Source organism: Podarcis bocagei, assembly GCF_964188305.1.
Source record: "Podarcis bocagei genome assembly, chromosome: 6".
Lineage (NCBI taxonomy): Eukaryota > Metazoa > Chordata > Lepidosauria > Squamata > Lacertidae > Podarcis > Podarcis bocagei.
The window spans coordinates 43,835,160-43,855,784 of record NC_138130.1 but is presented as its reverse complement, the minus strand read 5'-3'; the positions used below and the strand labels follow the sequence as shown (position 1 = coordinate 43,855,784).

The 20,625-nt window shown below is 42.2% G+C and overlaps 1 protein-coding gene across 1 annotated transcript in view; it reads right to left on the bottom strand.

The window, feature by feature from the left end:
- Window positions 1-20,625, bottom strand: part of POLA1 (DNA polymerase alpha 1, catalytic subunit) — a 180,957-nt gene that overhangs the window by 106,359 nt on the left and 53,973 nt on the right. The window contains exons 27-34 of the mRNA XM_081197774.1: window positions 16,410-16,442; window positions 14,575-14,667; window positions 11,401-11,606; window positions 9,495-9,627; window positions 8,135-8,266; window positions 7,807-7,981; window positions 3,450-3,631; window positions 345-476 (exon numbers count right to left, since the gene is read on the bottom strand). Of these exons, the coding sequence (XP_081053900.1) occupies window positions 345-476; window positions 3,450-3,631; window positions 7,807-7,981; window positions 8,135-8,266; window positions 9,495-9,627; window positions 11,401-11,606; window positions 14,575-14,667; window positions 16,410-16,442 (1,086 nt within the window). The remainder of the gene's footprint in view (window positions 1-344; window positions 477-3,449; window positions 3,632-7,806; window positions 7,982-8,134; window positions 8,267-9,494; window positions 9,628-11,400; window positions 11,607-14,574; window positions 14,668-16,409; window positions 16,443-20,625) is intronic.

The following is a 20,625-nucleotide window of genomic DNA, read 5'->3' as shown; positions in this document are numbered from 1 at the left end:
ACAGTCCGATAACAAGGCCAAGCAAATTCTCTCATATGATTTGCAAATGTTTAGCTCTAAAGAAACTGGTATATACAACCGTATCTGAAGGAAGTTGTTTAAGCAATTACCTGGTTCAGACATGAGAAACCAGTTTAAGAAACCAAAATATCTTCAACCCAAGTAAGGAACATGAGAAGAAGGAAGAGGTGAGAGTATGCCAGCACACAGGTAGTTACTGGTTCAGTAAACCATGGTTTTATAGGATCAAGATGTTGGTGTCTGAACTGGGCCAGGATCAGGACAGGAAGGGGTGTTGCTCATATGAGGGACTAAATATAAACTTAAAGAGCACAGTTACTCACACTGTAGTACTTTTTAATATGACTTCTTATATCCAGGTTTAGCTTGTTGTTAATTTGCATTAGGTACATTAGAGGAGATTCACGACAGTCTTTTTGGCTACACTGTCGCAAGCTGGCTTCGATCATCGGGCCCTACGGATTTAAGAGACCAAAAATCAGTATAAACAACAGCTTTGCAAAAGGTCCTGTGCAAGTATAAAGTTCAAAGACAGACATTCTAAGGCAAAGTGGTATTCTTGTCCTAGTATTCTTGTTGTGGCTCTGACTGCGCAGTCAGGATCTTACATGCCGCAGCAGAAGTAATGTCTCACTGGAAGATTTACAACCTTTTTTAGCCGAACAGAATTTTCAGTCTGTCTACACAGATAAAAGCAAACTAATAAATTTCTCATTATGAAGAAATGCACTGAAGAGCAGTCAAGTTTCATACCACCCCCCTTTCTATTACAGTAGTGCCCCGCAAGACGAACGCCTCGCAAGACAAAAAACTCGCTAGACGAAAGGTTTTTTCGTCCGCGATTTGCCTCGCAAGACGAATTCCCCTATGGGCTTGCTTCGCAAAACGAAGCTTGCCCCGGGGACAGCGGGTCTTCTCTTTTGAAGCAAGGGGCTGCGGGGAGATAGCGATCTCCCTGCAGCCCCTTGCTGCAAAAGACGTCCGGGGGAAGCGGGGAAGCGAAGCGCTTCGCTTCCCCGCTTCCCCCGGACCTCTTCTGAAGCAAGGGGATGGGGGGAGATAGCGATCTCCCTGCAGCCCCTTGCTGCAAAAGACGTCGGGGGAAGCGGGGAAGCGAAGCGCTTCGCTTCCCCGCTTCCCCCGGACCTCTTCTGAAGCAAGGGGATGGGGGGAGATAGCGATCTCCCTGCAGCCCCTTGCTGCAAAAGACGTCGGGGGAAGCGGGGAAGCGAAGCGCTTCGCTTCCCCGCTTCCCCCGGACCTCTTCTGAAGCAAGGGGCTGGGGGGAGATAGCGATCTCCCTGCAGCCCCTTGCTGCAAAAGACGTCGGGGGAAGCGGGGAAGCGAAGCGCTTCGCTTCCCCGCTTCCCCCGGACCTCTTCTGAAGCAAGGGGATGGGGGAGATAGCGATCTCCCTGCAGCCCCTTGCTGCAAAAGACGTCGGGGGAAGCGGGGAAGCGAAGCGCTTCGCTTCCCCGCTTCCCCCGGACCTCTTCTGAAGCAAGGGGATGGGGGGAGATAGCGATCTCCCTGCAGCCCCTTGCTGCAAAAGACGTCGGGGGAAGCGGGGAAGCGAAGCGCTTCGCTTCCCCGCTTCCCCCGGACCTCTTCTGAAGCAAGGGGATGGGGGGAGATAGCGATCTCCCCCCAGCCCCTTGCTTCAGAAGAGGTCCGGGGGAAGCGGGAAGCGAAGCGCTTCGCTTCCCCGCTTCCCCCTGACGTCTTTTGCAGCTGTTCCGAAGTGGGGCGGGGGCGGGGTCACCTGCCCCAGCCGCTCCACTTCGGAAAGCTGTTCCAGGAACAGCTCCATAGGAACCTCCATAGGCGCCCGTCACCTCTCCAGCCAGGAGAGCGCGCGCGGGGCTAAACCAGCCCCCCGCGACCCTCTCCCAGCTGGAGAAGTGACGCGCGCCTATGGCAGGAGCCTCCATAGGCGCCCGTCACCTCTCCAGCCAGGAGAGCGCGCGCGGGGCTAAACCAGCCCCCCGCGACCCTCTCCCAGCTGGAGTTGTGACGCGCGCCTATGGCAGGAACCTCCATAGGCGCCCGTCACCTCTCCAGCCAGGAGAGCGCGCGCGGGGCTAAACCAGCCCCCCGCGACCCTCTCCCAGCTGGAGTTGTGACGCGTGACTATGGCAGCAGCCTCTGAAGGATGCACCGAAGCCTGGCGTGGGGGGCGGCGGAGAGACCTTCTCCCCGCGCCAGCCTTCGGATGGCTGTCCTGAAGACTTGGGGTGGGAGAAGGGTTTTCCTTCCCACCGCCAACATTCAGAATGCTGTTCTGAATGTTGGCGGTGGGGAGGAAAAACCCTCCTCCCACGCAAGCCCCGAGAACAGAGGGAAAGCGCTGCGCGCCTTCCCCTCTGTTCCCGTACCTGTGCTGAAGGCTTGCGGTGGGGAGAAAAGCCCTTCTCCGCACCGCCAGCCTGGCAAGCGGTTTCCCTAGGAACGCATTAATTGATTTTCAATGCATTCCTATGGGAAACCGTGCTTCGCAAGACGAAAAATTCGCTAGACGACAAAAATTGCGGAACGAATTAATTTCGTCTTGCGGGGCACCACTGTACTGCTTAAAAATCTGTACTTTTGTGATCCAAGCAACCACTCCCGCACTAACAACATTAAGCAATTCCAGGTGGAAGAGATTGCAGAGCTTGACATCCGCTCTTCTTACACTTAGCCCATCTGTAAGTTGTCAAGCCCCCATGCAATTAACTATCTTATTTACAGCTGTAATGAAACAAAGTCAAGGATTTACCAAGTATTACTGATCTGTGCCTGCCTTTTCCTCTCGCTTGCTTCCAAGAACTGCTTTGTTTTGATTCGAGGAACACAGAACATCTGCTGTTTGTCCAAATTAACTTAAAATAATTGCTTTTAATTTAGATACAGAATTTATTTGCTTTAACTCTCAAGGTTTTCACTTCTCCACAGCCTGCTAATTTGCCAATAACTAGTACATGCATAACATTGCAATAGAGTTAAATAGTTGGCTCTGATTCAAGTTCTGATCCAAGGTCACAGATAGATTTTCTGGCAGCACTCCTTGACAGGAATGTACCCGATGACTTTTTATGTCTGATGTACGAAGACAGCAGGAAAGATAACATAGAAGAAACTTCTATATAAAAGGGAAGAGGGAAGTAAAAATACAAAACAGAAACTTCAAAAAAAAATGTTCTCTTCCAATTAGCTTGATTTAGGGTAGCCAAATGACACTGAATAGGCCTTATTAAGTAAGCAGCTCTAAGATGCTATATATGTGTAATACTTTGAAAAAGCACATGAGAATAGTATGGAAAACTGGATTTGGCATTAACATACAAATGCCCCTTATGGAAACAGAAAATCTAACTGGCTCTTTTCCTTCTTATACCATCTCCTATACAGAGAATTTGTTCTCAAAATATAAATATCAGAATACTAACCGAACCATCAAAGACATTGTCATAAATGTTCTCTGTCCCACACTTTGGGCAAGCAAACTTGAATCTTTCACAGTCTTTATATTTCTCTTCATCAGTGAGCTGAACTGGCCCTCCAAACAAAACATCATTCTCCTCATCTTTATGATAATGGTGAGAGACTCTGAACTGTGAGGGATCCAGCCCTGGTAATAAGAAATATAAATTCAAAGTCCGTAGAAAGCAATTCATCTAAGCTGATACAGCTTCAAATAGGAATTACAAACTGTAAAATCCAAAGGAAGACTGAATCCTAAGGAAAAGGTGTTTAAAAAAAGAGAAAAGAATACGTTTTCCCATTTTAAACTTAAGATGAAGAGCTGAGTAACATGAAGAAATTACTTATCTTTTCACACAAAATTGCTTTATAAATAAAACAAGCACAATGCATTATCTACCATGGGGAGTATGCAATAGAACATTTTGTTTACGAAGATGCTACTCCTAGAGAACAGCTTTATTGCTATTTTCTTAAGTTACACAGAGAATATTTGAATAAAATTGTGCATCTTTATTAGGAAAGTCTTTAAACCAGAATGGCATCATTAAAATGAAAGGGAGAATATAAAAACTCCATTAAAAGAAACCTGGTTGTACTGCTATTACCCACTCCTTCAAGACTGTACACAACTGCCAACTCAGACTTCAATGCAGTGGTCGATTTCATTTTGGCTCAGTGGTTAACAGCATGTAGGTTTCAATCTAATGCAGTTGTTAAAATTCAGCAGCAGTATTTAAAAAGTGCGAATTGAAGACAAAAAAAGCACTTTTGGTTACCAGAACACAGAAAGTTTGGGAAATATGAGCAACAATTTATTATTGTACTAATGTGTTTTGTATTTAGAGATGCATTTTAAACAGCCGGCCAGGATCAAAGATAAAGGTAACTAATTTAACACACAAGGATACAGAATAAGAATTTGGTTGAGTGTCATTATAATTGTTAAGCAATAGGTACGTCACCTTCAGGAGTGACAAAAAAAAGTATTGCAAGAATGCTCACGTCATGAGGGCTTGCTTACTTATTTTATTTAAAACTTCCGTGTGTAATAGGAAGAGAGTTGAATTTATCATTACTAATGAAGAATTAAAAGGAATGCTTTTTACAGCATAAGGAATATTAACACTGACACATGGCACACCCTTGACTGACAGGGCATCTATTTTAGCTTAATGAATTTAGATAGGGATTATAGGGTTTTGACAAAATTAATTCCAGTTTAAATTGTAAAAACATAAGATAGGTGAAACAATATTTCAACAACTTGCGTTTTAAAAAATGTATGTTCAGTGTTCAACTACTACTACTTCATACATTCACTAGGACTTCAAGCCACATACTACCTTCGTTGGAGCAGTCTAAAAGTACCACTATTACTTCTGATACTATTCTGAAGTGGTTGATGGGTTGAAGTCTGAAACGAATGCCCATTTCATCTACTTAGTGTTTTAGAAAGTCATTATCATTAAAATATTTTATAACTGGGATGCTTGACAAATAGCATTTTTAGCAATTGAAAATAAATTCTGATTATTTTCCTAAGAGAACAAGCTTACAAAAAGAGTTTATTTGTAATGTAGAGGTGCTAAAGGAAAACTTACTGAATACCATTTTCTATCATAATATTTTGCATCATGTTAGAATTAATCAGAAAGGGGGGGACTCTTAAAATATATTTAAGTAGTAATATTGAATAGATTCCCCCCCCCCCCCCCGCTTTCAAGCTGTAGCATAGATAACCTTACTTAATATTATCAGAAAAATATATATATATTGGAACTGGAGATACAGAAACAAAGAGGTATAGGTAAGCCATCTGTCTTCGTTTATGAGAAGTTCAGATACAGTTTGTGTGAATCAGAGATCTACTGATGTCAATGGTGCTCAGCAATAGCAATTTACACCAACCTTCATTTTAGCATTAATAATTATTTTGTCTGGAAACAACATAACCAACTGTGGTCCTGATTCAAGCCCACAGCAAACCAAGCAAATAAAGAGGTATAATTTTAAGGACACCTAAGTAAATACCTGGATTAATAATATTGTATTTTGTTCCACAGAAAATTACTTGGTTCAAGGAATCCACTTTCAGCATTAAGTTACAGAAATAAAAATAAAACAAAACTAACGATCAGTAAATTTCATGGAAGCAATACATCTTACCATCAGAGTCCTTAAAAAAAGAAAGAAAAGAGAAACCCCAGGACTTGTTTGAACTGATCTCTCTTGCTTATGAGTTAACCTGTCAAAATTAATTGTGAATTATTTTTTCATATACAGGCTTTTAATAATTAATTCGCTTAGGATTCCCCAAATTAAGTAGAGAGGTAGAAGAATCTTAGATCGCAAACTCATCTCTTACTTTAAAAGCCATTACATTCTATTAACAGCAAGAATAGTCTAATAAGCTTTCATATGATCATGCCTTGGGGAAAAGTGTAAAAAATTAAATTTCAGTTAATAAGTAATAGTACTCAGGTTAAATGTAATTTTTATGCTTAAAGGAAATATTTTGTAAAGACTAAAGTTTCCATTTGCAGGGTGATTATTTCAAAATTAGTTATTTTAATAAACAAGCTAATACGGGGGGGGGGACCACTCTTCCCCAGTCTTACTTGAGAGCTATGCAAGTTTAAAAGTTAATCACCCTGCTGCATAACTCATTAAAGCTTTTGAAAAATAAAAGGGAAATAGTGTCTAGTGCTGCCACCTAGAGGCTTCCAACCTGAATCTCTTTTTGAAAAATAATTGTATAGTACTTTATAGCCCTGTTTGGTTAACAGTTAGACCACAAAGATTTAACTCTGCAAGCATTTTTCACTAACAATAGTTTCGCCCCACTATAGGGCTTACTTCTGAGTAGACATGCATAGGATTATACTGTCGATTATTTTTAGCTGGCTAAAACTGAAAGGTCAATAAAGTTATGCCGTGGATTACAGTCGTACTGAGCCATACAAAACAATGAAACAAAACATGATAAGGCTATGCCAGAATTGTTTGTTTTCTCTGCTCACCGGTGGGGAAGAGCAAAGCAGGCAAGATCAGTGACCTTACAGTAAATCATTAATTACGATTTACAAGGATGCGCAAACTGTGCCTACGTATTCTTGAAATGCTGAATCCTAATCTTGGTCAGAAGAATTTTCTAACATTATTATTTATAATTGCTATTAATTATTTCCCCCTTTAATTTATGCACTGCCTTTCCTGAGGATGTGTGCGGGTGGGTCGGAATAATGAAAAATTAACATCCTAAAATTTGCTGAACAGAGTTTACCTTGAGAATAAGTGATACAAACAGGCCTTGCTACCACTGCCTATGGGAATGTATTATTGTTTCGTATTTTATTTTGTATTTTATTTTGTAATTTAGTTTTGGCTGCCTCGAGCATCATTTGGTAGAAAGACAAATTAAGTAAGCAAACAAACAGCCATGCATTGGGCCAACACTATCACTAGCAGTTGGAGAGTCTAAGATAAGCTTAAAGCATATGAAAACATTGATTCAAATAGTAGTAACTCTGCTGAAGGTGGTGGTAAAGGTAAAGGTAAAGGGAACCCTGATCGTTAGGTCCAGTCGCAGATGACTGTGGTGGTAGTTGTGGACAATAGGGCTTGATTCTAACTTGGCACAGCAATTGGGTCAGGACTGGTCCAATGCCACCGTCCATCTGCAATGAGACCAGCTGGGTATCCAGTGGATTTTGGGATAGTTTAGCCCCACCATGTGAACATTCTGTTTGGGGCTGTCTGCTGGTTGGGATACCACAAGAAGGGTGGGGGGTTTGCCAGTGGCTAGCCAGCTCAGTTGGCAGAGCTGAGGGGTACCTTGGCTTAATACAAGTCCCCTACAGCACATCGTGCACAGCTGGAGGAGGCAGGGTTGGATTGCTCTGCCATACGCTAATTACTAATAAGTGGTAAGCGGGTGGCGCTGTGGTGTAAACCACAGAGCCTAGGGCTTGCCAATCAGAAGGTCGGCCGTTCAAATCCCCACAACGGGGATGAGCTCCCGTTGTTCGGTCCCAGCTCCTACCAAACTAGCAGTTTTAAAGCACGTCAAAATGCAAGTAGATAAATAGGTACCACTCCGGCGGGAAGGTAAACAGCGTTTCCGTGCACTGCTCTGGTTCCCCAGAAGCGGCTTAGTCAAGCTGGCCACATGACCCGGAAGCTGTCTGCAGACAAACGCCGGATCCCTTGGCCTATAGAGCGAGATGAGCGCGCAACCCCAGAGTCATCTGCAACTGGACCTAATGGTCAGGGGTACCTTTACCTTTAATTGCAAAGTAAATACTGAACTGCAATACTAACCTAGCCATGCTGCAATAAGGACAGAATCAATTCCATCTATGGGTTCACAAATACGAGCCACTACTGGATGGATCTGTTGCGACAGATAGTACTGAGTGTCAATAGCAAGATTCGGTTGTTTTTTCAGTTGTTCTGGAGCATATGCTCTCTGGCTAGCACTCAGATTTGATCCATCCTATACAAAGAAGAAACAAAAAAGAAAGGTTTATTGGTTTCTTTTAGTTACGTATAACTTTCTAAGTTCGTATTGGCACACAACGTATCGCAAACAGTATTTACCGCACTAATAAACATTTTATTAAATTAAAATGAATCTGAACATTTTTACCTGGCAGATAATATACGACACGGTATCTCCAGCTTTCAGCTTTCTACCCTCTTGAGAATTTATCCACAGGGCAACATGGACATGAGGCAGACTTTTTTTGTCTGGGTAGTCCTGGGGATCCTTTGTCAATGCCTATATATATATCAAAGAAAAAGAATACAGAGGAGAAATTGCTGGTGAAACTACTGCAAAATTCATCAACGTTTGAAATAGCATAAATATTAGGTTCTGTGTCTGTTGCTTTCCATAAACTGGCTTGTAAAATGAGATTATTTATTTTTACCTGGGCATTTCCTTCCTAGTTGCCATCTTGGGCAACAAAACTCATGAAGGATAGCAACGCAGACAGAGATTCAGAATGATGTCAAGAAGCTAAGGAGCAGATCCGTCCCTTCTAACTTGGCTCAAATAATGGCTCACTCCCTCAGAAGAGATGGATGATGTCATTGATTAAAATAAATGGACAGGGAGAATGGGTAAAGTCAGATTCCTTCAGGAAACTTGGAAGGAGAGGAAATAAAGTCAACTTAAAATATATACTACAGGATAGAAAGGGAATGACCAAGTCAAAGAGGGTGCTTTTAAAATGGATGGCACAGATTCATGAACAGTCCATCTATCAAGAGCTCTCCATCAGTCATTGCAGCAAAACCGAATCTCAATGGTCAGACCAAATATCAAATGTTGGGGATTTACAACAAAGGAGAGTACTGCTTTCAGATCCTGTTTGTAATGTTTAACCAACTGTATACATACCTGCTCCTCTTTCTGTTCAAACATGTCCCACCTACAGGGGTTGAGAAAAATGCTTGACCTGCTCAGAAATATATTGACTGAAATAAAGGGTGGGAAACCTGTCGCCTTCCAAAAGCTGTTGGGACTCCAAATCCCATCAGCCCAAGGCACCACGGCCAGCAGTCAGGGATGATGGCAGCTGTAGTCCAACAACATCTGGAGGGCTACAGGTTCCCTAACTCTTATTTAAACTACTTATGCTTGAAATATGGGTTTATGAAAAGCAGCATGCTGAGAAAGTGTGGCACTCCCTACTGTAAGCCTTGGTTCCGTTTGGAGGGGGAGGTTTGGGGGGGGGGAGCAAAAAGACAGATCTGAGGGAAAGATTTATGTACAAATTTGGCTTACACTAGACAAATCTCGCCTTCCTCTCTGATTAAAACTTAGATTCTTTTTTCTTTTTAACTTTCTTTGTTCCTGTCAGAATTTTAAAATGTTTTAAGAAATGCTCTCTGCAATTGCTAAAAGATCAGCTACCATGAACACAAAAAATGGACACCAGGAGAGAATGGAATACATTCAAACAAATTCAGGCATAACAGTTAAAAAAACCAAAACTATTTACCTTGTTGATTTCAAATTGTTTTACTGGAACGCTGCCATTTGCCACATTTTCTCCAATTTGGATTAACCTCCTCTGAATGTTTTCTACAATTGCATCTCGGGGTTGGTCAGAAAGAATCTGACCAATTATATAGCTGTAAGAAAAGTTTAGGCGTGTGAGAAAACACATTTTTGAAAAACACACAGTACGCACCTGCAGCACACTATGTTCCTCAGAATTTACGGGAAGAATATTTTCCAATTACTTTTGTGTAGATATTTTCTTCAGGTGGAATACCAGGTTACCACCACAACTTTAAACTAGCTCCATGGGATGCACGCTACCAGTCCAAACATTAGTAATAATTAAGCTAACATTTATTTTCCTATTAAGCATTTTCCAAAACGCAAGTGTAAATTTATTCAAATATGCCACAAAAGGTTAACCAGTTTCCAGTGGTTGTTTATTTATTTTCACATTTATACCCCACCTTTCCTGCAAGGAGTTCACAGTCGTGTACATAGTTGTCCTCCACCCCATTTTATCCTCACAACAATCCTGTGAAGTAGATTAGGCTAAGAAAATGGCCAAGGTCATGCAGTGAGCTGGATCGTTGAGTGGGAATTTGAACCCTGGGTCTCCCAGGTCTTAGTCCAACACTCTAACCACTATACCACACCACGGATTACCAAGGAGCTAAGCAGGGGTGAGGGCAGGCTCCCCATATCTTCTGTCATGGAGGGAATACTGATGAATAATGCTGCAAACATTACCTGGATGGGAGCAGAACTAACAGTCCCTCCTTAATTCCCTACCACTGAGCTTTCCCCCTTGTACCCAAACGTCAGGATGACCTGTGTAAGAAAGCTACCTGCTACTTTTAGTAAGGCAATTCTAATTAAAGGTGCTATGAGTAGTGTGAACTCAAAAACTAGGGGATTTCCGAATCAAATAACAGTCCCAATTTGTAGGTGCTAAGACAGCAAAATACTATTGCTTTCCTTCTTAGAAAAGGGTGAATTTGATAAAGTGTGCCTCCCGCCTGGCCCCTCTAAAACCTTTATTTCATTAACAGTGTGTTATATCCAATTATGTTGCTCGCCTTATGGTAAGGCTTCCATCAGAGGAACAGAGAAGAAAGCTTATTTCAGTAACCTCTGCCCCTGAAAAACACAACCCTCCATAACAGATTTTGGAGGAGGAGGAGAGGTGCAGAGGCTACACGGAGATCTGGGAATCACTGAAAATTGCTTTCCTCCCTATCCTGCCAAAGGAAGCCTTACCATCAGCCAAGCACCACCACTGGATGCAAACCAACATTTTTCTGTTTAAAAGCAGCTGTGAATTGTAGATAACAGAAAAATCCAAGATGGGGGAGGGGGGAGGTGTGTGCATGCACGCACACACCGCATATTTGCAAAAACACACAGACACAAACACTTTTCCCAGAGTCGTTTCTGCCTAACAGGAAAAGGCAGGAAGAAAACTTAGACCAGAAAAGATGGCAAACACACATTATCTATTCATATTTTGTTAGATTATATGCTGCATTTTCCCCCAAGGAAATCAGGACAGTGTACAGAGGTCCTTTCCCATTTCATCTGACATTAACCGCTCCATCATGCTGCCTCTCAATTTACTATGAGGTCAAGCATTTAAATAGGTTCCAAGTTGGCTGCATCTGTTTGCGTGGTAGCTGAATCCACCCATCTTGGAATAACCTTCTGTAAAGCACCCCCTTTGATCTAAAACATGTTTATTTAAGAGTAAATACCACTATTTCAATAAACCCTGCTTCTAAATAAGTGTGCTTAACATCATAGCCTTTGGGACAGAATGATGATACAGAGTGTTGTCACTTGCTTTGGGTAAACAGTTAGTGGATCTACACAGCAGCCATGGTGAGTAATCTAAGAAAGTAACTTACTTTCCGGTCTCTTTTGCAAGATCACACCAATCTCTTCGCACAATGTCCAGTCCTTTAAGCTCTTGCTTGGTAACGTATTTTCCATCCCCTGTTGGCTCCACGACCAAAGCAGCATATTTTTTCTTTTTCAGCAATAAAAGGGACTTAAAGACTCCATCAATATCTATCTCCAACAACTTGTACAGCTTGTTCACTTCACTTTTTATCTGAAAATAAATGAAGAAAAAAAATCACTTTCTTTACCACAGAGAAAAATACTTTGGAAACTGAGGTAGAACTATATATGTGAGTGTCATTTGCCAAGATTTCATAGTGATAGCAAACCCCAGACTTTGTACAGAGATTAAAGTACTCTTAGTCCTATTTACCGCAGAATCTTTAAAACAATAACATCACACACACACACACACACACACACACACACACACACACACACGAGAACACTGCTAATAGTCCCATGTTCCACCACCTCAAGCGTATCTGCCAGTAAGGCTATAAACAGTGACAATGAAAATGTTGCCATAGTGTGCAGCAGTTATGAAAAAAATGAATTCCATACTCCTGACCAAGGCTTGGAATTTTGAGAAAGTGCTGTGAGTGCCAGTCACCAAAGGTCTACTGTGTGAGAGACAAAACAAAACGGCTGCCACATTGAAAAGGGCCTCAAGAGACAAGGCCACAAAATAATGTGGGTATGCCCTCCCCATCAAAAGGCACCCATGCAAAAAAAGGCACCCACACCAGCCACCAACACGTTCTCTCACAAAGGGCAGCTCACTGCACCGCTCCTCTGTTCAGAAGGGAAGGGAGGGCTGGGTGTCCAATCCTGGCATCCGATGAAATGTGTGCAAGCAGGAACTGAACAGGAAGAGCAAATGATCTATTGTGCATTGTGGAACTTTGAGGGGATGTTTGCCGAGAACTTTCGCAAACAACCTAAGTGGTATGAGCAGGCATACTGGTGCTGGCGGTACTACGATGGAAACTCATTCTGCTCTCTCTTCTCTCCCAACCTTATACTATATATATTAAAGTCTCACATTGAATATAACTGAGCTATAAAAGGGTTTTCTGTAGGAATGACTGCAATAGAAATAAATGTGGCTATCGGGGCACCTACCACTGGCACCTTCAGTAGCTACATGGTGTTCATCAGCAGAGATTAAAGCATATTTGTTAAGTAATGATCTTACAGAAAGATGGATTTACCCACCCTGCCTTCCATGTCTTTTTTTAAAATCCAGGAAAGGTAACCTTAGGCTTAGAAGGCCCTTGAAATAAAACTGTTGCGGCCTCCTTGGGAAGCATAGGGGTTAGGGTTCTGAAATAGGTTGTAAAGTACACCTTTACTAACAGTGTGGAGAAAATATTTGCCCAAAATAGGAAAATATATTCCAGGCTGGCAGAGTCAAGAAATCAGTTGTTTAAAAGCCCCGAGTCCAAGCCACAAAGCAATCCCAAAGGGGTGGTTTTGGAAACCACCTTTGCCAATGCTCCCAAAGATGGTCTTAAAATCATGGTTTTGTGTGATTGCACCCATGGTGCTTCCAGTGTGGAGCAAAAGGCAGCAGCAGAGGATGAGGACCAGGGAGAAGAAAGGCTGTTTGAAGAGGAGCTTCTAGTTAAGAATCTACAGCCCTTGCCTATGCTTGGGCTTGGCACGGCCTAGGATCTACCATCTGCCCCCAAAGGCACGTCCCCCTCCCCACCTGTTAAGAACAACAAGGACAAGTACCCACCACATGAACTGGGATCTCCAATGAGGTTTGGGAAGACTGATGGGATTGATAAGAGTTAACCCCCGTTGTTTGACACAAAACTGGGCTTAATGAGAAAACATCTCCTTGTGGGATTTTTGCCTCGAGTGCATCAAGAAGAAGCTGGTCTCAGCGTCTTCCTAAGAGCTGGCATTTTCAGCAACCCAGAGCTTCTGGGTACTTGGGAGGATGGCAGTCCCATGGCATTCACCCTTGCCAGCCCTATAAGGAGCAGGAGGGGAAGGAGTTGGGATGACGCCAAAGTTCTCCTTTCACTTGGCACTGTTGCACCTGTTCCTACTAACCAGCATTAGAAACACAGAAAGCTGAACATGGGCCCATCCAGCTCAGTCCTGTCTCCATGGAATGGCATGGCAATACCTCTAAGTGGCTGCCTTAGCCCCACACCAGAAATTGAACCTGGAACCTTTGGCATGCAAAGGTTTGCTGCAGCCATCTAGAAAGTCTCTCTGCAGCTCTTTCCCTTGCCTTGCTGCTTGTCTAACAGGATGTCCCAACTCTGACAAACAGGCAGGTCAGCCACACCAGCTGTGGACCGGTGCTTGCTAAATGCCTCAGCCTGCGAAAAGATCAAAGCTTGGAATACTGAGCTGTCAGGAGCTCTGCACAACCTACTGCTCTGGGTGAGCAGGGTTGCCTTTCCCTTGGGGGTCTGGATCATGTGTAAATCCAGGTGCAAGGTGTCATCCTGATGTTAAATAATACCCCCTAGGAGCCACAAGATTTTAATTAAAAATAAACAGATAAACAAAACATGGTTACCAAATTAATGTAGTCATAAAGTAAGACACCAGCTGTCTTTAGCAGAGAAGCATTTGATCACGTGATCTAGAGGGTATTCAGAAGGTCTGTCTCTATCAGCTAGAGAGAGTGAGGGGGATTAATCAAAGGAATTATGGGAAGAATAGTATTCCCTCTTAACAGAATATTCCATATATGACAACATTTGGCTTGCCTTTCTAACAGAAATGGTATACAGACACCCCAAGATGTGCTATGTGAAAGTACTAAGTTATTAAACAAAGTATCAACCTTATATGTACCTTGCAAAGCATATGTTAAGAAAATATATCCTTGCGGGAAAACATTAACAGGCCATATTATAGCAATTCAAATTATGCTAAATGCTGAAATTTATTTAAAAAGAGGAGTGGAAATGTCATTGTGGAAAAAAGACAAGCAGGGATCAACAATTTGAGAAACACTGGCATATGTTAATACAAAAGTTTTAGAAAGAAGCCTTTTCATAAACATTCTCTATCAACTACCAAGTATTAAGCCTGCAGGTGCTAACAAGGTCGCTGTTCACTAGTTGTACTAAAACAAGAATTCTTAGCAATATAAAACTGCAACAAAGAAATGTATGGTGCTACAACAAAGCTTAAAATTATTTTACCTTGTTCCCCATTTTAAAGACTTCTTCCAAGTTGGTAATGTTTGTGTTTATCATAATGGAGTCTGTATCACCATAAATCACTTCCAGATTCATCTAAGGAGGGCATAAGCAAAGTAACACAGATTACACACCATTGTTTGGACACTGAAAACTGACATGTCAGAAATCTAACATAACATCTTTGACAAGAGGAGCAGAAAGTAGCTGCCATATATATGTACAGTGGTGCCTCGCAAGACGAAATTAATCCGTTCCGCGAGTGTATTCGTCTAGCGGTTTTTTCGTCTTGCGAAGCAACCCTATTAGAGGCTTAGCGGATTAGCGCTATTAGCGGTTTAGCGGCTATTAAAGGCTTAGCGGCTTAGCTGCTAAAAGGCTATTAGCGGCTTAGAAAAAGGGGGGGGAGCGGGGAAAAACCTCAAGACTCGCAAGACATTTTCGTCTTGCGAAGCAAGCCCATAGGGAAATTCGTCCTGCGAAGCAACTCAAAAACAGAAAACCCTTTCGTCTAGCGGGTTTTCCGTCTTGCGAGGCATTCGTCTTGCGGGGCACCACTGTAGATGATAACTACAGAAAGTATATATGGTTTGTGGTACATGTGAAGCAACCCACTACAGAAAGACAAATAATAAAACATCAACACACAACCCAGTGAGTACGGAGCATGCTGGGTGGATATAGAATTCTGATAAATGGTGGAGGGGAAGCCCAAAACTGGGAGGGAAGAGTAGGAATGGAATGTCTAGAAATCTGAGCAGCAACATTTTATTGCAAGTCCTCCTTGTAGCCACTGTACTGACATTGGGTCTGTTCACACAAAATATTATTTGTCTTTCTATAGTGGGTTGTTTCACGTGTACCAAAAACCATGGTTCGTGGTACATGGAATGAGCCCTGTACTTGAGCGTTCCCTCCTTCCCATTTACACTGTTTAATTAGCTAGCTCCTAATAGCACAGTCTGCTACTACATCTTAATGGGACAGCTGGTTTGTATTTGCCATGTAGGATTCTTTGCAGGGCAGGCACAAGAGACTTGCGTAATTTTGTAAAGCCATTGCCCCTGGCCTGCATCCAATGCTGCGCGTGCAGAATTCTGCTCACACAATGAGACTTCCTCTTCTGCTCTTCGCCTAACAGGCTCTCAAAATCGGCTCTGGAGGGTCCTCCAACCCTCTGGACCAGATTTTGAGGATGTGCAAGAGGGGGAGGGGGAAATTTCACTGAGCAAGCAGAAGTCTGCTGAAACAGCAATGTTAAATACAACCCCCTGTTTTACACCTCATGCTAACTCACTGCATGACAAAAGTGAAAAGTAGAACCAAAAGGTGCTTTCTACCTGTATAACTTCTGCAAATAGAATACTGTTGCAGTACTGTTTGCACCAACTCATATGCAAGTGGTCACAGAACACCACAAGCAGTTATTTTCTTTCTTCTCACAGATCCTTTGATCCTACCCATAGAAAATAAAATATTGTATTCCTAGTCTACAAGACAGAGAGGAAAGGGGTGGGGGTATCAGTCCCCAAAAAAGGACATTAGAACACATAGTTACTGGCCTGTGACTAAACTCTAATTAGCACTGTTACTAATTTGTCCAAAATACTCAAACATAGGCTTCAAGCAGGGATTAGATCACATCTGCTTTCCCCCTTCCCACAAAAGGAGGGGGAGCTATAATCCACTAGGAAGGATTGCATTTGTAAACTAGACATCCTGAGAAGTGACTTCGATTATTTGGGCTACCATTTTCATAGTTGTTTTTTTTTAAAAAATAAGTCACTAGATATTCTATTTAAGGGTTGCTAGATAATAAAAAAAACATTTGTTACTACCTTCTGTACCAGCTCCTTAGTATGCATCAAAATCTGGAAGGAGAAGAAAAGATTGATTCTGATGAGATCACATTACAAAATAGTATATTTTGTATATACCAGTCAGGGAGTAAGCTTTAGATCTCTGGATTTACAAAATAAGGCGATACAGCTACCAAATCAATGTTTGACCATAGTAATGCAACACTGTGTCCTGCTCACAACATTACAAAAAGCAAAACATGAAAACAGAACTCACTTAAAACAATGTAGCACAGATATATTTACTTTCTTCTTTACTAGAGACGAACAGGGTACAATACTAACCAACCTTGTCCACTTAGAAGACAGAATGTTTGTGTTGTGTAAGCTTAGGCTAAAATTTATACTTCTAAAAAACAGCAAGATACCAACTAGTTTGTTATATGTACTATGCACACACATGCACACACACAGAAACATGTCTGTACATGGAGACTAGCTTATACTTTTAAGAAACATATCAATTATTAACTGACTATAATGAAATTATAACTTTTTTATCCCAAAAGCTGGCCAGGCAATTTGATATATTATTTTTTGGTTTTTTTAATATTATTATTTCTAGTCCCATGAATGTCATAGATTGGTAAATGGGAAGACATTTCAGACAGAGTTAGTCCTGTTAGCGAAACTAATGATTCATTATGGGGAATATTTTCAATTGTTCACAAGGGCAGTAGCAAATATAGGCAATTACAAGAGGGTCACAAGACAAGTAAAAGTTCATCTAGTGACAGGCGTAATATTAATATTACCTATTCCAATAGAAAATCACTTTTAAGTGCCAACAGTTAGGGAATAGGTTATGAAGGCTTGCTAAATTCATTAATAAATCAGTTGGCAGTTATCATATTTCACAGAAACACCTGCATATTTATCTTCTCATTACCAATTGGATGATGGAATTTTTTTCAAGCACATTTCAAAAATCTGCCAACTTCAAGTGTAAAAAAAATAAACTTTGTGGTTAATTTTTCCCTTAACAAAGTACAGCTGTTGAGAATAATTGTTCAAGATCTTACCCCGTAATGTCAACTGCAGCAGAACAAAGAGTATTTAATTAGCAAATCTATCCAGTAATTCAACACCTATTATATAAAATGCCTTTGTGATTTTATTCAGGATAATTTGCTAAGAGGGTTATTACTGACATTCAGATGAAATTCAAAAGTCCTACGCAAGTAGAGTCATAATAGCAGTAATGATCCCCCCAATCAGGAGATCCTGTGTCACACAAGGCTCTTTTGCAAGGCAGCAGCTGATTTCCTGACTTCTTAATTCCCGGGCTCAGCCCAGTGAGAGCCCTTCATGCCAATATTTCAGTCAGCAATACATGTTTAATGGGAATCTATTAAAATACCTAGAACAAAAGTGACTTTTTGTTAAGAATGACAGCACTACGATCATATCAATCATTAGCAGTTTTTAGAACTGTGGAATGAAATGGGAGTTTTATGATGAGATTGGGCAAAAGAAAGCGAGAGAATCAAAAAATTGCTCCTTATTGTTTTCTATGATGAACTATTTTGTATTTCACTTGAATTCACCTGTTCCTCGCTGCAACATAATTTACAGAACAAGCTGCTTTTTGCTCCATCGTGGCTCATTCTTCTGTAATCCATGCAGTTTAAAAGATACATTGTAGCCGCTACATCATAAATTGTAGTTATTAGATTTTACCATGGCCCTTCATCTAAAAATGGCAACACATCCCTGAATGTGCCTGAATTCTGGACTCAAGTTTCATTGTAAGTTTTTAGTTCCTAATTCTTTCTCCTGTTCCTGATGCAGCATGGGTAATAATCTAAACTAAATAAAATCAACAAAATCAACTTTTTAAAATTTATTTTTGAAATGTAATAAATACTAAGTTTCTTTTAAAAGTACTAGGGTAATATTAAATAATGTGGATAAAAGCACGTTAGCTCATACTTGTATTTAAGCACTAGTCTGGAAGCCATAAGTGATCAAGAATTCTATACAGGTGAGTGTGCAGGCTGATGGAGAAGGGATGAAGTGCTCTACCCTTCCTCTGGTACTCTAGGTATGATGTTATTACGGTCGATTGGTATTAACATCCAGCAAAGGCCTGAGAGGATGAGTAAGTTTTAGCAGATACCAAATTGTCATCAATGATGTGTCTGCCTTAATTCAGAGGGAAGGCAATTCCAAACAGTAGGTGCCACTACCAAGAATGTTCTCCCTCTTGTTGCCACCAAATAGTTATCTACAGGTTGCAGCACAAGCTCACCAGCTGGTAGGAAGAAGGTGCTCCCCCGTGTAGCAAAAACCAACTTGTTTTAGAGCTCTACAAGTCAAACCTAACTAAAACTTCAAACCAATACATCCTGCCCCTATTTGCAATTAAGAAAAAAGGTAGGACCCCCAGTGTCAATCCCCATGCATAAAGTATAGGTACTGTCATGAATCATTTACAGCTACAACAATGACACTCAGAACTTAAATTATTTAACTTGGTGGTGGCGTTGTTAGGTACCTATTTAAGTCTCCCAAAGCCAAGTCAAAATACCCAATGTGTGTGGATTCAGAAGAAGCAAACATTCTAAACCAAGATTGGCCTGGAGGTCTACTCTATGCCATTCCTCCCTTTTATCTTGGGACAAAGATCCTCAAGAAGGCAGGAGAATGGTATTGGTTCCTAGAGCAGAGCTAGTCACAACATCCATGGAAAAATATTGCTCACCATCAAATCATGTACCAGGGACCAATTTTTAACCAGCAGCTGCACATCTTCTGGCCAAAAAGCTGGTTTTGGTCTTGACTAACACTGTCACTCTCACTTCTCACAGTGAGAGCTGGACCATAAAGAAGGCTGATCGCCGAAAGATTGATGCTTTTGATTTATGGTCTGGAGGAGACTCTTGAGAGTCCCATGGACTGCAAGAAGATCAAACCTATCCATTCTGAAGGAAATCAGCCCTGAGTGCTCACTGGAAGGACAGATCCTGAAGCTGAGACTCCAATACTTTGGCCACCTCATGAGAAGAGAAGACTCCCTGGAAAAGACCCTGATGTTGGGAAAGATGGAGGGCACAAGGAGAAGGGGACAACAGAGGACGAGATGGTTGGATAGTGTTCTCGAAGCTACCAGCATGAGTTTGGCCAAACTGCGGGAGGCAGTGGAAGACAGGAGTGCCTGGCGTGCTCTGGTCCATGGGGTCACGAAGAGTCAGACACGACTAAACAACAACAACAACAACACTGTCACTAGGCAGGGACGGCTAATCTGTAGCTCTCCTGATGTTACTGGATTACAGCTGCCACCATCTGACTGTCGGCAATGCTGGCTGGGGCTGATGACAGTTGTATCATCATCATCATCACCACCACCACCACCATTATTGACAGGATAAAATCAGAATATAAAACCACCAAATACGTAAGTTGTAGGACCACTCTTCCTCTAAGGCTTTGCCAAATATCTTAACCCAGGAAAAGACATGCCCAGAAACCAATACTGAATCTTGGGTCAGCCTCCCAGTGTCAGAGCAAGATATTCCAGAGTTTTGTACAATATCCAGCAACAATGTTGTTGAGAGTATTTAGCCCATCTTTGGCTGTCCCAGAGGTAGGTGGCTCTAGCAAAGAAACCCAAACATTTATATGACAGAAAACCTCATGTCAGGGAACTGACATCGGAGCTAGAGGCGGAGGGAAGGCTCTCAAATGATGCTGGAGAAGGGCCCAGCAGGGAGAGAGGCAGCTCCGCAGATGGGGAAGCAAATCAGCGCAACACCAGGGATATAGAGGGGCTGATGGGGGAATCGGCGAGAGGGCTCCAGGACTCTTCACCGGACACCAGCGGGGAGAGCACGGGTCCTCCACTACCCACGCCCACCCTGCGCAGAAGACTTCCGCGCAGAGAGAGTAGGAGGAGACTGGGTGTCAAACAACTTTTATGTTGGAAAACATTTAAGAAACGCCCACTGACGGATTCTGCTAGCGACTGAGGCAGCCACGAAGTGAAGGGCTGCCCAGACTGAAAGGTTTAGCAAGGCAACAAAGCCTGGCGAGGCGGCAACTTACGCACAAGCAACCCATACACATTACACCTCAGTGCAGGTAAAAAGGCCCTGAAGCCTTGGGGGGGGGTGCTGCTTCCACATGCTTATCACAAGCACCCTTAAGCCTTCACCTCCAGCAGGTATTATTGTCATGAAAAAATGATTCGCCG